The sequence below is a fragment of the Solea solea genome, chromosome 3, assembly GCF_958295425.1.
Source record: "Solea solea chromosome 3, fSolSol10.1, whole genome shotgun sequence".
NCBI classification, from domain to species: Eukaryota; Metazoa; Chordata; class Actinopteri; order Pleuronectiformes; family Soleidae; genus Solea; species Solea solea.
This window is the reverse complement of record NC_081136.1, coordinates 4,928,436-4,946,408: the sequence shown is the minus strand read 5'-3', so window position 1 is coordinate 4,946,408 and position 17,973 is coordinate 4,928,436. Positions and strand designations below refer to the sequence as shown.

Here is a 17,973-nt window from a genome sequence, read left to right as displayed (position 1 = left end):
ACATGAAATGATCACACAAACACACACCCGAAATGATCCCACTGGCCAGACCAGGGATCCCCTCAATCTCCGTTAAGTTGTTGGACATGAAGTATTCGTCACAGGAGGAGTTGAGCTCCACGCCCTGGCAGAAATGCTTCCAGAGAGAAGTGGTCTTCTCCACCAGAGCAGGAGCATGGCTGGGGTCAAAGGTCGGGCCTGCAGTGGTGTTTTCTGTTGGTGGGAAGACAGAACGTCATTAAAAAAAAACAAAAAACTACAGGAACGGACCAAGAAACATCGGAGAGACGCGTGTGTCGCTCACCGCTGACGGCCGTGTCATTGACACCCTGGCTCTCCTCGGGTTCTTGGAGCTGCAGCAGGAAGGTTTTTGCACACTGGCTGCCGTCGATCTCATGACCGTTGATCGTCCGGTTTCCCAGCATGCACACGCTGCAGAGAGAACCCCAACGTGTGCGTCAAACAATACTGCGATCAAAGCACAAGGATTGCTGGTAATTTGGGGAAAGAATAAACAACACTTACGAAAACTGTGGCGGTTTGAAGGCGGAGACCAGCGCTCCGATATAGATGGAGAAGATGGAGACAATGACGCAAGCCAAGAAGATGGACGCCAGCTTGTTGACGTACTTCACGCCCACAAACACCAGCAGCGACATGAGGAGGAGGCAGATGGAGCCGTAGACGCGCATGTTGTTCAACATGGCTGCCCCCTCGCCTTCCGGGGTGTCCGACTGGAAAATGGCCGCCTTGGGCGCGATGTACATCTGGTGGAGGGAGCAAATGCAGATTTGAACACTTAATAAAAGTGAAAAACACTAAAAAAAACAATACATTTACAGATGGGGCCAAATTCGCAAATAAAGTAAAATTATCGTGATGAACAAAAATGAAGAAAACTGAAAAAAAATCCTATGTAGCCTTTCTGCGATGCTAAAAAATGTGTTTCTGACGAAAATGTACAGAAAAACTAGGGATGGGACGATGCCACTTTTTTGCATCCGATACCGATATCAAAAACTATCTAATGATACCGGTATTACTTCGATAATTCTCCAACTGTGTAACAAATCTTGCGCTCCCAAAAAGAATAACGAAAAAACAGCCCAAACATGACTCAGCTAAAATCGTTTTGCCAATTTTTATGCGATAATTTTATGCATGCGATATATATGTAGGATTTTTTGGATTGTATCGGATCCTACATTTGTATCTGTCCGATAGCCGGTTTGGTGTTTTTTAACCAGTCGGACAGATGTCGATATTGACCGATACCGATTTCCAAGCATGTAAATTATCACAATAATATAACAGATCGCGATTATTTTTGTCAGTATCACCCCATATGTGATAGGTGAGGAAATAAATATTTCCCCTTAACATAATTCACAACAACGGGAAACCCTGAATAAAGGACGCTAATGCTAACAGATTATTTGATTAATTATCCATCTAGAAATTCAAGGAACGCCAAACAGTTCATTTGACAGGCTTCAAACTTGGCAGGTGACTTACTGAGGGAACCATTTTCACATGGTTTGGATAACAAATACTAGAGTAATTTCCATTCATCACTATTGGTGGTGATGATGAGGGGGAGGAGGAAGTCAAAACCCACCAGCAGGATCTCGATGGCTCCCAGGATGTACATGGCTCCAGCAAAGGTGGTGCCCAGGTAGAAACAGAGGCCCACCGCCCCCCCAAACTCTGGACCCAGAGAGCGACTGATCATGAAGTAGGAGCCTCCCGCTGGAAGAGGGCAAGGAAGGAGGGAGGAGGGGGGAGGGGGGGTAAGAAAAGCAGGGGAAAATGTAGAGTGTAAAAGAGAAGAGAGGGGGGAGAAGAAGAACAAGAAGAGGAGGAGATGGGACATAAAAAGAGAGGGATGGGATGGATGGTTAGTACCATTATGATGTTAGGAGTTAAAAAAAAAAAGGTGGGGGAGATAAAATGAGAGAAGTCATCCTATGCTTGTAGAGATAAGCATACTTTTCTACATGACACAAGAAGACAGAGCAACTCTCTGGTCAAATCGTATCTGCAAAAGACTCTGAAGGCGTCAACTTCTGACTGTGTTATTACATCCACTTTCTTTAGTGAAAAATATTCAACAGCATAATGTCGATCGATAGATAGATAGATAGGACTTCTTGCTATTCTTGATTATTAGAAGATAGAATTTTTGAAAAATGCATTCTTTTACAAAGAGTAGGCTGGTTATGAGACTAAAACATCACTTTATTTTACTTCCATTATTATATCCATTATGATATGAAGCATAGGAAGTAACATGTTCGTCCCTACGTCATTTATACTTGACACAGCAGCTGTGTTAAAGGTTGATTTACTTCAAAAAGTCAACGTGCACTATAATTAAATGTGGCTAAATAGCTGTGAAGGAGATGAGAGGCTAAGATAAGCCTGATGTTTGTTTCACAACCAAGAAAACAGCAGACCTACAGGTTAAAATAAAAATAGATTGTTTTACAACTCGTGCTGTCACGGCCCTAAAGCGTCTACATTTACTGCTTCAGATCATATAAATCCATGCAAGCGAAACTTTAACTGAGCTGAAACACACTCCCGAGTATAATTTGCTGATACAATTTGAACCAGTTTTCAACAGATTATACGAAAGGAGTCAGAGAATCTAAGACTTCACTACTGATTTGTATAAGTTCAGAAAAAGCAGTGTTTGGTTCCCAAAACACACATTTTTAACACAGAGCAGTCACACAGGAAGGATTGTGCCACATTAATGGTACGTTCAGTTTACATCGGAAGGCGGAACTGGGAGTGACGTCAGCTAGAAAAGGTCGGAAAACAAAAAACACAAATTTTCCGAGTTGAATTCCAAGTGGGAACTTAGGAATTCCGACTTTCCGAATAATAATAAAAAAAAATACTATAAAGATACAAAAACAAACGTTTGATTGTGGGTGCATATACAACCACAAGGTGGCAGCAAGCATCTCGTTAACTGCTCCCGTTAGATCAACACGCTGCATTACTTTCACTTACTCTCATGTGCTTGCGTTTAACAGTCGAATATAATTTTTTTGCTAGAAATGCCTATCCCTACCATGAAGACAACGGTGTGTTTACGCAATTATTTTTCGAAAAATCGAAAATGAAAACAAACCGATGGAAATGCACAGAATGACTGAACTCAAAATGTAAAAATACAACAATAAAACTCTTTTTTGGAACCAGCGTACCTCTACGCGTTTGACTGGGTAGGATTTGGGAACCCAAACACTTATGTGATTAACATACGTAAACAAAGACACAGCATTAACTACCATCTAAAAGTAGATGGTGAGCGTTTGAAATCCAACAGGTGAGGGAAAAAAAAAAGGAGAATGAAATGAAATGTTAGACTCTCTCTACGTAACCTACCGATAAGTCTACTCTTGAGTTATCACAGCGTCACATGCCACAGAGGAAAATATCACACTACGTTTGAGATATTCAAATCAGCCAGAGGGCATTTTTAGTGACAGGTAAAAGCCGATGGTGGATAAATATCCTGCGTTTTTGAATGTGTGTGTACAGACAGAGAGACAGAGAGAGAGGCAGGCAGACGGACGGAGGGAGAGACGGGACAAACAGAAACAACAGAAACTCGTTAGAGGAACCAAAAGCACTTGGGTCGACGATGCCACAGCTGGAAGAAGAACAACCTGGAAAAATCCAGAGGAACAACGACAGAGATCACTTTGTTTATGTAAAATGCATGTGGGAGAGAAGCTTCGACTGTCCGCCGCTCAGAGAGAAGAGACGATGAGTCATGAATGAAACCCACCCACTCGTCACCCTCTGTGGTCACTGAGCGTTTACACGGCAAGACACGAATGGTGGCGCTAATGGTGCTTTTCTATTATACAGTTCTAGCACTACTCGTTTTTGTTTGTTTGTTTTTGCTTTTCCATTAGTGATTTTTTGGCAAACTACACCAAGTACTAGTACCTGCTCTGGCGAGGTTCCAAGCCCGGCTGAGCCGATACTAAAATATGATGTCGACAGACTGCCGGCCACTGATTGGTCAGAGAGTGTCGTCACTGGAAGAGTCATGAACGCACCATGATCCGTCTACGAGGTGCAGACGTTCCTGTGTTTGGTGGCTAACGAGACAATCCAGTGTGTTTGTGTCGCGTATAAAACAACGCCACCGTCGTTTCCCGGCAAGCCGTATAACCCTGGTTAGGGATGGGAAGATACCACTTTTTTTGTGTCCGATACCGGTATCACAAACTCGATTATCTACTGATATCAACATCCACGTCCATTTTCAATGAAAGAAATATCGTCACACTTTCAAGCACTTCATCCAAGGTCCAAACACTCCAAGTACCAAATACGAAGTCCGATAATGCGTTTGTGTTTGGGTGTAATGGAGGTCAAACCTGCTGTGTTTCATCCACACGTGAGGACGGGGTGAGACAGAGGAGACAGACGGGTAAAGACGTACCTGGTACAACTCCGTTTGTGGCGATTGCGCTCATCGAAATCGCGGTCAACAACGTCTGAGGAGGAGAGAGAAACCAAAAAATATTCACATTTAACAAGCAGAAAAATCAGAAAAAACAAGAGGGACTTAACTTTATAACTTTATTAAGGTAACATGCATAGGATTTCTTCATTTAGGACCTGGTAAAATTGTATTTTAAGGAAGCCGGAGAATCAGCGTCTTTGTCGCCAGAGTGACGACAACAAAACAACAAACAAAATGTTATTGTAAATATGTTTCATAGTGTTCCAATTTCAAATTGAACACGCAAAATCTGTCGTTCATTTTCAACTGCTTTGTTTTTCCTCATTTTAAATTGTTAAAACAGTATTTCAACATGCAGTAAATTGTGAATAACTGCCAGATATTGGAAGTCATTATGGAAATAATGGACAAAAGCACTTAGTTACAGGACATTCCCGGGTCCAGACGGACATTTTGAGGTGTTAAAGGATTAAGGGCTGAAACTGGAGTGTGTGCCGGAGAAACACTCACGCAGCAGCAGCATAAGAAGACGATACAGAGCGCCTGCAGAATGCCGGCCATCCCCACCACCCAGGTCAAGCGCAGGAACAGGATGACGCCGAAGATGTTCTGAAGGCACGGCAGGTACACGCCCATGAACGTCCCCATCTGTGGAGACTGAACGAAAACGGACAACAACAAACATAATGTTTAAGTGTTAAATTAGTCACAAAATGTTCCCTTTTTTTTGTCATAACTTTATTTTAACAGTCCATATCTCTGAATGTGTATATTTCAACTGGTTATAGAATACATTACAACTTACTAGTCATTTAATTACAGTGAACAATAAATCAGGTCCCTCTTTTTTTTTATGCGTTTATGTTTTATCTAATTTTTTTTAAATAATAAGTACGGAATGCAGGCTGTATTTACGGAACTAAATAAAAAAAATATATATTTTTTTATAAATAAAGTGCAGATACGTGAATTTGGTACTTAAGTGCTGTTACATTACGACACGTCCGTGGGTCCTGGCCCATAGTTTAAGCATCACTGTGATAAACCATTTCTTATTTAAATATGTTAAGTCAAACCCTGTGGCAAGTTTTGCCCCGTCAATCACTTCACTTCAGCACCGCGACGCTGCTTCCAGACTTAAGTTAATTCTTATCGTCGACACAGAGCTGCCAGAGGCGAGGATTTGCACAAAAAATTTTTATTTAAAAACTTTCCCAACTGTTTTGTAGCAAATGACAAAGTGAAGCACAACAACACTGGACTGTCTTATCTGAGCCAGTCGCTCCTTATCAGGCCAGGTTGAACTGCAGGTTGGGGTGACAGCCTATTGTACTTTCACTTGCAGATGCTGAGTCAACACTAGCGCTCCGTGTTCAATCTTTAATTTTAGATTCCCCCCCCCCCCCGCAAGTCTTTCTTTACTTTTTATTCCCTATATAATTCTTATAACAGCTTATATTCTTATGCAAAACATGTCCGCTGTTAAACATATCAGGGTCATTTTATTTTTTAACTTTTACAACACTTCTGGGACCATAATCATCCTCATCTTGCTTATGATAGCTGTCAAAGTGCAAACCCCATTGCCAAAAAAACGTTTGGACACTTTCCCAAATGCAATAAAAACTCATCTTCTTCAGTGACCAACCTAATTTTAATTTACTTAAATGAGGTGGGATAGTTTGCGGGGACTGAAAAGTAGGGCTGGTCACTTTTACATCTTACTTAAATAAAATGATCACTGCTTGATATTTGTGCAGATCTGTGAAAAGGATGGAATTTACCAGGGTCTTTGAATGCATCTCGTTAGCAGCTCACGTTAGCTAAACAAGCAGTGAACCCTGCCTTCGCAACAAAATTGTGTGTAAACCTACAGTACATAAAAAAGTAATAATCAATGCCGATTATTGAAAAAACAGCCCAATTAATTGGGGCTTTCTCTAGGGGTTGTTCGCCATTTTATGTCAATCGACAGACACTTCAAAGAGGAGTTTGCAAACAATTGCCATCTTTCACCGTCTACAGTTCTAGACTATCGTGTAAAGAAAATTCAGGGAATCAAAGGAAATCTCGGTAAAAGGCCAAGAAAGGAAAAACTGTCTGGCTGAGGTAAGAGATATTCAGCTGCAACATGTAAATTCAGTGACAGATGTTTAGCGTTTCTACTGTTTTTCTGTCCTTTATTTCAGTAAAGCACATTGGCTGTCCTCTGTGTATGATAACGAACTACACCAATACATTTGCCTGGTCGTCTTCTTCTATGAAGGTTTATAAAAGAGTTTTGGATTTGGTAAACAGAGAGTGGAATATACCTTGCCGGGTTTCTTCTTCTCACCGATGCTCTCGGCCTCCTCGTGCTCCTTGGCCCCCTGTGTCAGGTTGGTGTAGTTTGCCAGACGATTGAGCAGAGAGGACACCTTTGGCCGAGTGTCCATCTCCTCCTGCGGGACGAAGGGCGGGAGGGAGAAAGACGTGAAACATAAAATGTAGGTGGAAGAAGTGAGAGCAGAGCAGGAGAAACAAAGAGGGGGAAGAGAGAGGGTGTAAAAAAGATGAAGGAACCGAAAGATAAAAGAAGGCAACACAGAGACATGACAAAAGAATGGAGGATTCAGGAGAGAAAGGAACACATTACATGACTTTTTGAAGATCAAAAAAGGAGGTATTTCTGGGAAACTTTGTAAAAAAAACAACCCACTAAAAATATCTGTGCCCACCCAATTTTATTTACAGCCCTAATTTAGCAGAGGAACTGGCACAATTTGGACTTTCCGTTTTTATCCATGTGTGACAAAAAAAAATCTTAAGGAGTAGAATGAGTTTTTACAGCATTAATGCAAAGAAGAATGTGCTTGTACGTGTTTGATGAATGTGGGACGTTTCGAACCTCAAATAAGGCCAAGTTCCTGTCATAGAAATCGTCGTCGTCCATCCCGTGACTGTTGTTGATGTACACGCTGGACACTTTGGAGTTTCCATCACCTGGACACAAACAAAGAGAGGGACAGAGACATGTGAGCGAGTCGGTACGTTTACATGCACAGTTTATATCGAGCTACAGCCATAGTCCGACTATGACAGGCAATCGGACAACTTGCTGTGGTCGAGTTTCACCCTTTACTTCGGGAGCTCCGTATGGATGGAAACCACTTTTAGCAATACTTTCACATGACGCTCTGCAGCTGGGACGAAACGCCTGTAGTTGGTACCAATCCGGCCTGGCCTTGACACAAGCTAGCAAGTCATCAACCCCACAAAGTCTTGTCACGTGACAAATTTGCGACTCGTCCGGTGCAAACGCAGCATAAGACTAGCGATTTTAGTCTACTTATAACATGCATGTAAATGCACTGACAGAGAGGGAAGAAAATCATCCTCACCAAGTCTATATTTGTCACTTTCACCTGTTCTAAAAAGGTTGAGTTGCGCTCCCACTAACCAGATCAGTTCCACCTCAGTCAGCACAGACTAGTGCTTCAGCAGCACCTGAGTCAGCAGCATCACTTCCCTTCCTCGCTCCACCGCACTCACGCTAACAGTCGTACGCAGTGACACGACTCAGTGAGAGACTTTATACACGACCTGACTCGAAACCCGCATGGAGAACGAATTATGTATAAAAATCTCCTTATTTTCTTTCTGCATTGACAGTACGATTCTGAGCACAACTCAAAATCTTTGTGAACAGACCATATTCATGTTAAAACAAAAAAGAAAATTAGATTAATAGATTTTGTAATCTCAGCTCAGACTCGAATGCAAAACTGAACCAAATAAAGTTTATTTCTCTCGTTTTTATTTCTGGAGGAGCAACTCAACCTGTGCACATTAACATTTTAAAAGGGACACAGGCCAAACGTTGACTCACTGGTTGGTACTGTACATACCAAAATGCAGTTAAAACGGTAACCATCTTATCAACAACATTTTTGGAGCAGAGCATGAGCTGATTACACGTTGAAAAACAAAGAAGTCAACAACCGTTTAGAAAGATAGAAAAAGAAATAGCATCTGGCCACTGGGCGGTAACTTCCCATTCCGTTCACAGTCGAGTGTGAAACCGACTTCTTGACGACTTGCTGGTTAATATTCAGCGGCTGCCGCTCGCCAGTTCGCGTGGGAAAAGATAAACTTAAGCGAATCGGGTTTTTTTTTCCAATTGTTCTCACATTAAATCAAAAGGTGTTATGGATAAATACAGATACACATCAGTGCGCGTCAGCAGGATCGTGCACTTCACACACTCGGGCAGTGCGACATGGAATGTCCCTCCGGTATGTTCAGCAGCGTCAAACCTGTTCATCAGAACAGGCAGCAGTCACAGAGACGACAGTGACACAATGTCTCACGGATGTCGAAACTTCCTGTTTGCTCACATCGTCTATGCCCAGGCCTGACAGGCGGGACTGGTGTCATCTTTAAAACACACTGTTTTCTTTGCTCTCCATGAAGAACTCATTAATTATGACTATCTGATGTAGAGTTGGTACAATAAAAGACTCAATAAAAGATGTATTGTTTGGCAAAGACAAGGAATTTATACATTTAAGGATTATGTACATAAACTGATGATGACTTATCAGTAGAATTCAGCCTTCCTCTGTGTAGCTTATTCCATTATTTCCAAGTCTGTCATTTTCTTCAGTGTCATGACCCCAACTTTCCATACATATCTTCAGTGTCCGCTTTAGATGATCAGTTGGGAATTCTTTTTAACGCAAAAAGTTTCATTTCAAGAACTTCATAGCCTCTTTTAAAAACACATCCCTTGCAAAGATCAGGGCTGAATAGGAGAATAAGTTGGGGGAGGATATTTGGATTAGTGCTCTGCAAAGAGTGAATGAAAGCGCTTCCTGTGCAAAACTCAACATAATAGAATTTAAGTATGTATTTATTTTATGTATTTGCAGGTATTGATATAGGTACATTGCTTTGTTTTTGTGTGTAAATTTATGTGAAAATATGTGAGCATTAATCTTGTCCTTTTCCTAAATTGTCAATGCTCAATAAAAGATACATTTTAACCAATTTCTGAAACAAATGTATTTATTATCCAAAGCAATCAAAAATAATTATTATAATAATAATGATAATGACAGTAGTGGTAATAAAAGGATCAGAGTGGTGGGAATTTCTGACTTTTTTCAGCTTCTTCCTTTTAAGCCCTGCTTCACACTAGAGGATAATTGGCCGGATTTTGGTCGCAATCTTCCCTGCCCTTCCGATTATCGGGCCAAATTATCCTGTAGCGCGAGAGGTTACGTCATTGGACTCTTCTCAGCCTTGACTTCACCCCCAGTTTTCTGGATTCTTTGCATTTCCCAGCACACACAACAGCTACTAACTGACGGTGTCTGAATGTAAACATCTCGGTTTACATCAAAAGTTTCCGTGAGATCCCAAATCCAACGAATCTCCACCCTGAAGCGGTTTATTGATTAAAGGCCAAGTGTGTGGTCCCGTGTTGTCTAGCCAGGTTACGAGGTTTGTCATCTTTGTGGTCTCCTATGTTTTTCAAATCAAGTCAGATTTGAAAATCCTCGCCACAACAGATCATCTGCTTGTCAGTGATCCGCATATTTGATGTGGTCGAGGTTTCTTCGCTGGATGCCCTTCCTGACTCGTCTGTACTTAAATGTTTCACTGGTGTTAGCATTTCAGGTAACAATAACTCAATAACAAGAATAATAATTATTATTACGATTATTCCTTTACTGCAATTGGATGACATCACTAAAGATAACAGGACATCAGCATTACCCTCTCAGGGTACAGCCTGTCAAAATCATTGGAAGGAAGAAGCAAAGGAATGTGGCATTTTTCTTCTCCTGCTGCTGCCATTAAATCCCATAGAAGGAGGCAGTAATGCACCATTGCAAATTGTGTTTTTTTGCCAGATTGCCGTTGTAACCAACCAACTGAAATTCTTCATTACGGGCGGTAGTTGCCTTTACTCACCACCAACTAACTAACCAACCAACTGGCAGCGAGGAAGAGAACAAGAAGGGACAAACGAAACAGAAGAAGGTCATTAAACAATTTACATGCCAACTGCCGTCAAACACCAAGAATCTTTTCCTTTCAAGAATACCAATCCTCCATCTACAGTAAATCCAAGAAAGGACTGTGAACTGTGTTGAAGGATTTGAAGAAGAGGAGGCATTCAGGTGAACTGTGTTGACAAATTGAACTGCGTACAGACATTGTTTTCTTGTGGAGGGCAGAAACTCTCAGTGTACCGCATGCCATCACCTTTGTCAGAAGAAATACATGAGACGTACTGTACGTATGTACAGTACGTACCTGTATGTCCTCGATGGGACGAGGGAGCATGACAGGTCTAAAAAGCCAGTAGCTAGCTGGTAAAAGATGACAAACAGCTGGCATCATGTCATCTTTTAGTATGTGAGAACCTTTAAGGAACCTCAAAGCCAATTTTACAACGTGATGTCACGTGAAATCAAAAGAGGGACGAAGAAAAAAGGAGAATCCAGAACACAATAGCCAACAAGTGCAAGGCTTGAATGTCCCAGTAACTTTCCTTTACCTTTATTTGAAAAAAAACAAACTTGAAGTAAAACTCCAAACAGAATGAACAGCAACTGCCATAAAACTCCAAAGAAGAAATGTCCTGCTCTTTAGTCCCAGGAGACAGTCTCTTCTCCGGGACCACAGCATACCTGGTGCAGGCTTTCGTGAGAGAGGGCAGCTTTGGACAGGTTTTGAGATGCACAAGGTTCCATGACATGAAAACTGTGGCCATCAAAATGATGAGGCAGAGCTTATATGCCAACATTGCAAGTCAAGAGGTGGCTGCACTGATTAAACTCAAATCCCTGGACCCGGACAAATGCAATCTTGTCGAGTGGTACCAGGCTTTCACAGACAGAGGACATATTTGCCTAGAGTTTGAGCACCTGGACAAAAATCTGTCTGATTTCATGATGGAACGATATCCCCATTATTTCTTACTAGCAGAAATCCGACCCATCATCCAGCAGCTCGCTAATGCGCTCAATCACTTGAAGGCAGCTGGGATCATTCACGCGGACCTCAAGATGGAAAATGTGATGTTGGTCGACCACTTACGGGAACCATACAGAGTAAAAGTAATCGACTTTGGCCTTTCCTTTGAGGCGTCAGCTGCCAGAATAGGCTCACATATCCAAACCCGTCCATACCGGTCTCCAGAAATTATTCTGGGCCTCCCATTCACTGAGGCCATAGATATATGGTCTCTGGGCTGCATAGGTGCTACAATGTACCTCGGCACTCTTCTTTACCCTTGCATGAGTGAATATGACATGATGAGGTTCATTGTGGAGACTCACGGTCAGCCGCCAGACACCATGCTCAATGCTGGATATAAAAGTAGCCTATATTTCCAGAAATATGTTAGCTCCACCACCACTTTCTGGAAACTCAAGACTCCAGAGCAGATCCTCAGGGAGCTGCGGATTCAGGCAATGGAGACCAGGACGCTAAGGTTCCGCTCTCTGGACGAAATCCTGTATGTCTGGTGCTTCTGGGCAGCAAGTGATGCAGCTGCAGCTACAGAGACAAATAATAGAGTGGCGTTTGTGAATCTGTTGAAGGGAATGCTTCAGCTCGAAGCCACCGAACGGCTAACACCCCAGGAGGTGCTGGAGCATCCCTTCATCACATTAAATTAAGTTTTTACAAAATGCAGTCCTGTCATCTGACGGTGGGGAAAAGGACAAGTCTGGGTCACCCCAGCAGGCACCGGCCAGAAACACTAGCCTCAACCAGGAGAATCCTCCACCTCATTTTAAAGAGAGCAGCATGTTCTACATAGGTCATAAAAAAAGACAAAAATGGTGTGCCATGTGGGGTAAGAGTGTGGATATATGGGGTCAGCGAGTGGGTATGTGGGTGTAAGACTGTGGATACGTGGCTGCAGAAGCCAGACTCGGAGCTAGATCATGTTCAGGGCTCTAGTGTTGGTCTATAGATAGTATGATATTCTGTGGATTATTGTGGCCAAATATGTCTGCCTTTGTGAACTGTACCATTCCTGTTTACGTATGTGTTCTGCTGAGGAGTCGCCCATCTAACAGTAGTGGTGCTTTCCAATGAGGGGCCGTTCCTTGAACTGGAACGTCCCCTGAAGTTGGACTTCCAACTTGGAAAGCAACCCCTCAAACCCTAAAATAGGATTCCAAGATGGCTGCCACTATCCTCAATAATAACAAACACTCTGCTACCTTTATTGTTAACTGCACTTCTGTCTTGTTTGTTTCACATTAAATCAGTCATACTGTGCAGACTGCTGTTACCGACTGGAATTGCTCACAATGACTATCCTGAGATACATTTGCGTCCATGTGTTTTTTTCTGACTTCAAAACTGAGACGTGACCGACTTAGAAGTGACGTCACTCCCAGTTTCAGTTCTTTATTGGTGCCAGAGCTTTTGACCTTTCTGAAAACTGCCGACTCCTTCTTCCTCTTCACCTCTATGTCACCTTTGAGGAACATGACTCGTTCATTCTAACAGCAGCATTTTTCCTGTCAGCACGCTGGTTTTCTATTTCAGCCGCTGCAGAAAATGCCTGATCCACTATTCCCGATATTTCTTTGGAAGGTGATCAGCTGAAAGACGATGCCATCTCCAGCCATCTTTGTCTGTCTGTATACAAAACAATCGGATTAACCGACTCAATTTCTATTTATGGAAGCTCATCAAACAACATGGGGCATCCTTACTACAATGCAACCTCTTAAGAGGATCAGTGCAACTAATACAGTTACATGGCTCCATGGTTATAACTCTCTCACTGAGCCTGTGAATCAGCACAGCTTTTCTAAAACACTTCTGGAAAGTGGAATTACTGCTTCTCTGCGTGACAAGTGCGCACTATTAATCTTTTACTCACCTGGATTCCCACACATTTCCACATCAAATGAGACCCAAGTAATGCAAATGCTAATGCTTGTTGAAAAGGTTTCTGTTGCAACTTCCATAAAGTTAAGAGTGGATGCAACTTGTAGGCTGAATAGCAGTTGTATTGGCTGAATAGCAGAGCAGTGTTGAAAACCAACACTATGACCAACTCGGGATGGGTCCACGGATGGAGCAATCAATAAGTGGTATTTTCTCGATTGGATATTTGGTCCATAAAATATCAGAAAATGTGGATTTGAGTTTCACAAACTTTGCCCAAAAAACAATATTACTCCATTTTATTAATTTTCTTTGTCATAGGAGCAAAGAAACCAGAAAGTATTCTCATTTAAGAAGCCGAAAAGTCAAGAAAACCTGTTTTAATTGTTCAATTAAATTGAATATCAAAAACAGTTGGCAACTAATTTAGTCATCAAATATTGGTCGATCATCCTTAGAATCCCAAGAAGGGTTTGTCAAGAACCGGTACTGAATTGACACAGATTCCTTACTGGTCAATGATAAGCAGCACTAGCATTGCTAGCATCCAATTCAGCTGTGATTACATTTGGCATCATGCTCTCCAGCCACCATGCGAGAAAAAAGCACAACACTATAAACATTAGCTAGCACTAAAACTTTAAAGTGTAGCAAATTACTCAATACACCGATAGCATGACCTTCAAAAACTAATAATTTTTGTGCTAAAAAATAATAATAAATAAAGAAAATACCAGAAAATATTAAGGCAGGTTAAAATAAATTAACGAACCAATTATCTGATTATAAAAAATATTTACAGTACTGTAGTGTGTTAACAAATCTCATGACAGCCCAGCAGCCATATTAAATGCAGGACTGAGAAAGTCTCATCTTTTCAAAGAAGCGTGACGTCACGCACTAAAATCTCAGCCAGTCTGTCGTGATAGAAGAGTGTCTGGCTTACATGTGGATTAAACTGTATGAAGCAATCTAAGCAGGTGAGATTACATCAGGGATTACATACAATAGAGTGTCAGAGTGATGTTGCTATGCAGACAAGTGTGTGATATATATGCAGAAAACTAGGCATTGTTGTCCACCACTGAACACACCTTCTCTCAGGTGTGTTGGGGGACAAACATTGCTATGGATTTGCGTGTTGTTGTTGCTTCTGTTCATGTGTTCACCTTGCTCTGTGTTGCTGTGGTCCGGCGTTTCCGCGCCCCCTCCTGCCACTGTAGCGGTGGTCGTCAGGCCTCCCGATGCTTCGCTCAGTGGGTCACTTCGGTTAACACTCTCCCTGGAGCCGAAGCGTACACGGGCTCCGGAGCGTGAGCTGATGTCGGGCGATGTGTCGGACAGCCCCGGGAGGTCCTCCGCCTTGGTGGGCGTCACAGTGAAGCGCACCGATGCCATGGCGACTCACTTGGACAAGTTATACCGGAAAGAAAGAGGGTGGTGGGAGAAGAAAGATTGCTGGGGCGGGGGGGGGAAGGGTCAGGGACTAGCTAGCTGGGCTGTGCTGACCTGCGCTAAGCTGGGCTGGGCTAGGCTATCTCCCAGGTGACGCTGAGGTAACGGCGGCCTCTACAATTTGTCCTTTCAGAGCTGCAAGTCTCCATTGAAGCAAACTAGTCGTGTACCAACAGGCATGAGAAAGAAAATGTACCTCTTTCTGTGTCCAACACAGTCAGATTTAGCAATAAATGTATTTATAATATAGATTAATTCCTTTATGGTAAAAGTGCAATTGTGAATATGCACACAGCCATCTAAATCAAACTAAAATGGTGCTTGTTCCTTTCTATGTTTGTGTCTTTTAAGTCAAATATGTCTTGCTATGGACAGCACACACAAGAGGCCACAGCGAAGACAGAGGAAGAGAAAGACATGGTTGAAAGAAGAGAAAGTAAGGGAGAGGAGGGAACCAGAGTGAACAAATAAAGCAGAAATTAGTTCATACAGCTGAGAAGAGTGACACACACTAGTAACCATCCACAAATGTTTATTTTGTACACAAAGTACAACTCTTCAGCTTACTGTCACAGAGGAGCAAAGAAAACCAGAAAATGTTCACATTTAAGAAGATAAAATCAGAAAAACTTCAGTAATTTATTTACTATCAATTAAATTGTTACCGCTATAGCAATAGTTGTTCGGTCCATAAAATGTTTCCTTAACTTGAATGTACTCAAATGTATTCTCCACAAACCCATGAATCGAAATAAAATTCATTATTATGTTTTTTTCCATGGTCCATCTGAAAAATGTAATTTTTTTAATTATAACATTTTGATAATCGAATAATCTATTTTTAATCGATTAAAAATAGATAAATATTTAATCTATTTTTTTAAATGATGGTATTCTCAGAATATTTAAATTTCTTTGTCAAATGCAGTAATGAAATCAGAAAATATCACAAAGCTTGTTTTGATTACAAAAGAAAAGCTCTAAAACCAAATTATCGATTATCCAAATAGTTGAAAATGTATTTATCAATCGATTTATCGCTGCAAGTGACTTATATAAACACGTATTGAATAACATTTGTGGTCCGTAGTGCAAGAATAAACTAAACCACAAAGCAGGTCGTCAAATTTTTTTTTACTTTCTTTCTAAAAAGGCCATGTGTAAACTTATGTAATAATCAAACACATATTACATAATAAATGGCTGATGCCAATTATTTAAAACCTGTAGTAGATATTGTGTGATTTATGTACTGAAATTATACTTGTACACGGTTGTTTGAAACTAGCAATTCTTTTTTACTTTTTCTGACTGGTATTTGTATATGAAAAGAACACATGACACACACTCCATGAATGTAGTAGTTGATAATTGACGGATTACACGTTGCTGCCCCGCTGTAGCTCTAGTTCATGAGTAAACACTCCACTGTTTGCGTCTTAAAGTCTCCTACGTGCTCCTTAAAAAAACCCAAAAAAGGCAGGCTCCAACATGCTGGTCCACGCTATAAAATGTCTTCTACGCCACAGAGACGACAGGTTAAGTGTCTGAGTTTTCCATGTCCCGCAACATGACAGCTTTCTCAATGAAGGAGGCGTGCAAAAAAATAACCAGCGTGAATCACACTGTGTTGGCATGTGAGCTTCTTCTGCGCAGTCAAGCAGAGCAAAAATCTCCTCCATCGTCTTGGGAAAACAGTGGCAGGACAGGTGGAAACGGCTGAATCTCTGCTTGGTTTAATAATTAAATTATTAAAAGGAGAGCAGTTCTAACCGGTTGCGCTGGTAGCTGCTGGCTGTTTCCTCTCCCTCTGCATGCAGAGGCAGGACAAATGCTCCTGTTTTCCACTAACACAAACGGACAAAATGGACAAATAAGCCTTGACAAGCTGAAGGACTTTTTCATTTTTAATGAGTTTGCTTTTACATTCCAGCCCAGTTTGGTCAACTCTTGGGGGGGGGCTGCTGAGGCCTTCAAATCAGCATGCAATGCATTCAAGGCGACTAGGAAACACCCACGAGATGTTATTGTGTCTAGACAAACACATTCACACCTACGGGCAGTTTGTTTTCGAGTAACTCGAGGCACAGTTACTGCTTAAAGTTAAACCAGAAAAAAAAAGTTTCGACGAAAGTACCTACGTCAAGATTTGGATGAGAATAGACTGCGGGCGGGGGAAGACGTTTTACTGTCACGCAATCAGCTCACTGTCATGGGCCATACTCTGACCACCTGTCATCTACACTTTCCTGACATTTTAGTCAGAAAAAAGCACTATTTGTTAAAACAGAGGAAAATAAATTGCATAAATATATGGGGCCAAAACATTTTTTATTAAATTATCAGCCATTAGCTGCTCCAAATTCTTAAAAATCTACTTTGGTCATAGAAATACCCATACACACACCAATTTAAAACCAATATAGCCTGCTACCACCGTTGTGCTAATAATATCATGCATATAATATCTAGCTTATTCGAAGGCTACTAAAACCAAACAATTTCTACATTAAAGTGATAAGACGCTTGTACAAGCGTAATATTTTGAAATTCCGCCAATAAACTCTCCGAAATGAGACACACTGGACCTTTGAGTTAGCAGGAAAGAGACTGTCCACAGTCATTTATCAACAGGGAGTAAATAAAATAAGAACTAAGAGAAAATACTACTCCTATTATAATACTTATTCCTATATGACTATAGTATTATTCCAGAATTTAAAATAGTAATGGTCCTGTTCTACGTCATTCTCTATCACAGCTGTAATGTAAATAACATAATCCATGTTACAAAACCTTTATTAATCACCAAGTTAGTCCCAAATAAGATTTCTGATTTTCCAGCTTCTTAAATGTGAATATTTTCTGGCTTCTTCTTCAGTTTTTAAAAAAAACTGAATAATTTTGTGGTTTGTGGACAAAACAACACATTTGAGAACACCGTCATTTCCAGGTTTGATCGATATTCTCTGACATTCTACGGACCAAACAAGTACTCGGTTCAATCGCGAACATCATAGACAGATTAATCGGTTATGAAAATAACCGTTGCCTGCTTCAGGTGCTGCTGATGCTCGCACTCGCCGTCACTCACTTCCCATTCTAAGCCAATTAAGCTA

The 17,973-nt window shown here is 41.3% G+C and overlaps 1 protein-coding gene across 3 annotated transcripts in view; it reads right to left on the bottom strand.

Moving 5' to 3' along the window:
* The window catches only part of LOC131456418 (solute carrier family 12 member 6-like), a 31,555-nt gene that overhangs the window by 12,894 nt on the left and 688 nt on the right, over nt 1–17,973 (bottom strand). For all 3 annotated transcript variants that reach the window (XM_058624747.1, XM_058624746.1, XM_058624745.1), the window contains exons 2-10: nt 14,569–15,219; nt 7,383–7,477; nt 6,808–6,936; nt 5,006–5,152; nt 4,472–4,526; nt 1,619–1,749; nt 526–767; nt 305–432; nt 28–213 (exon numbers count right to left, since the gene is read on the bottom strand). In XM_058624747.1, the coding sequence (XP_058480730.1) occupies nt 28–213; nt 305–432; nt 526–767; nt 1,619–1,749; nt 4,472–4,526; nt 5,006–5,152; nt 6,808–6,936; nt 7,383–7,477; nt 14,569–14,797 (1,342 nt within the window). In that variant the 5' untranslated portion in view covers nt 14,798–15,219. The remainder of the gene's footprint in view (nt 1–27; nt 214–304; nt 433–525; nt 768–1,618; nt 1,750–4,471; nt 4,527–5,005; nt 5,153–6,807; nt 6,937–7,382; nt 7,478–14,568; nt 15,220–17,973) is intronic.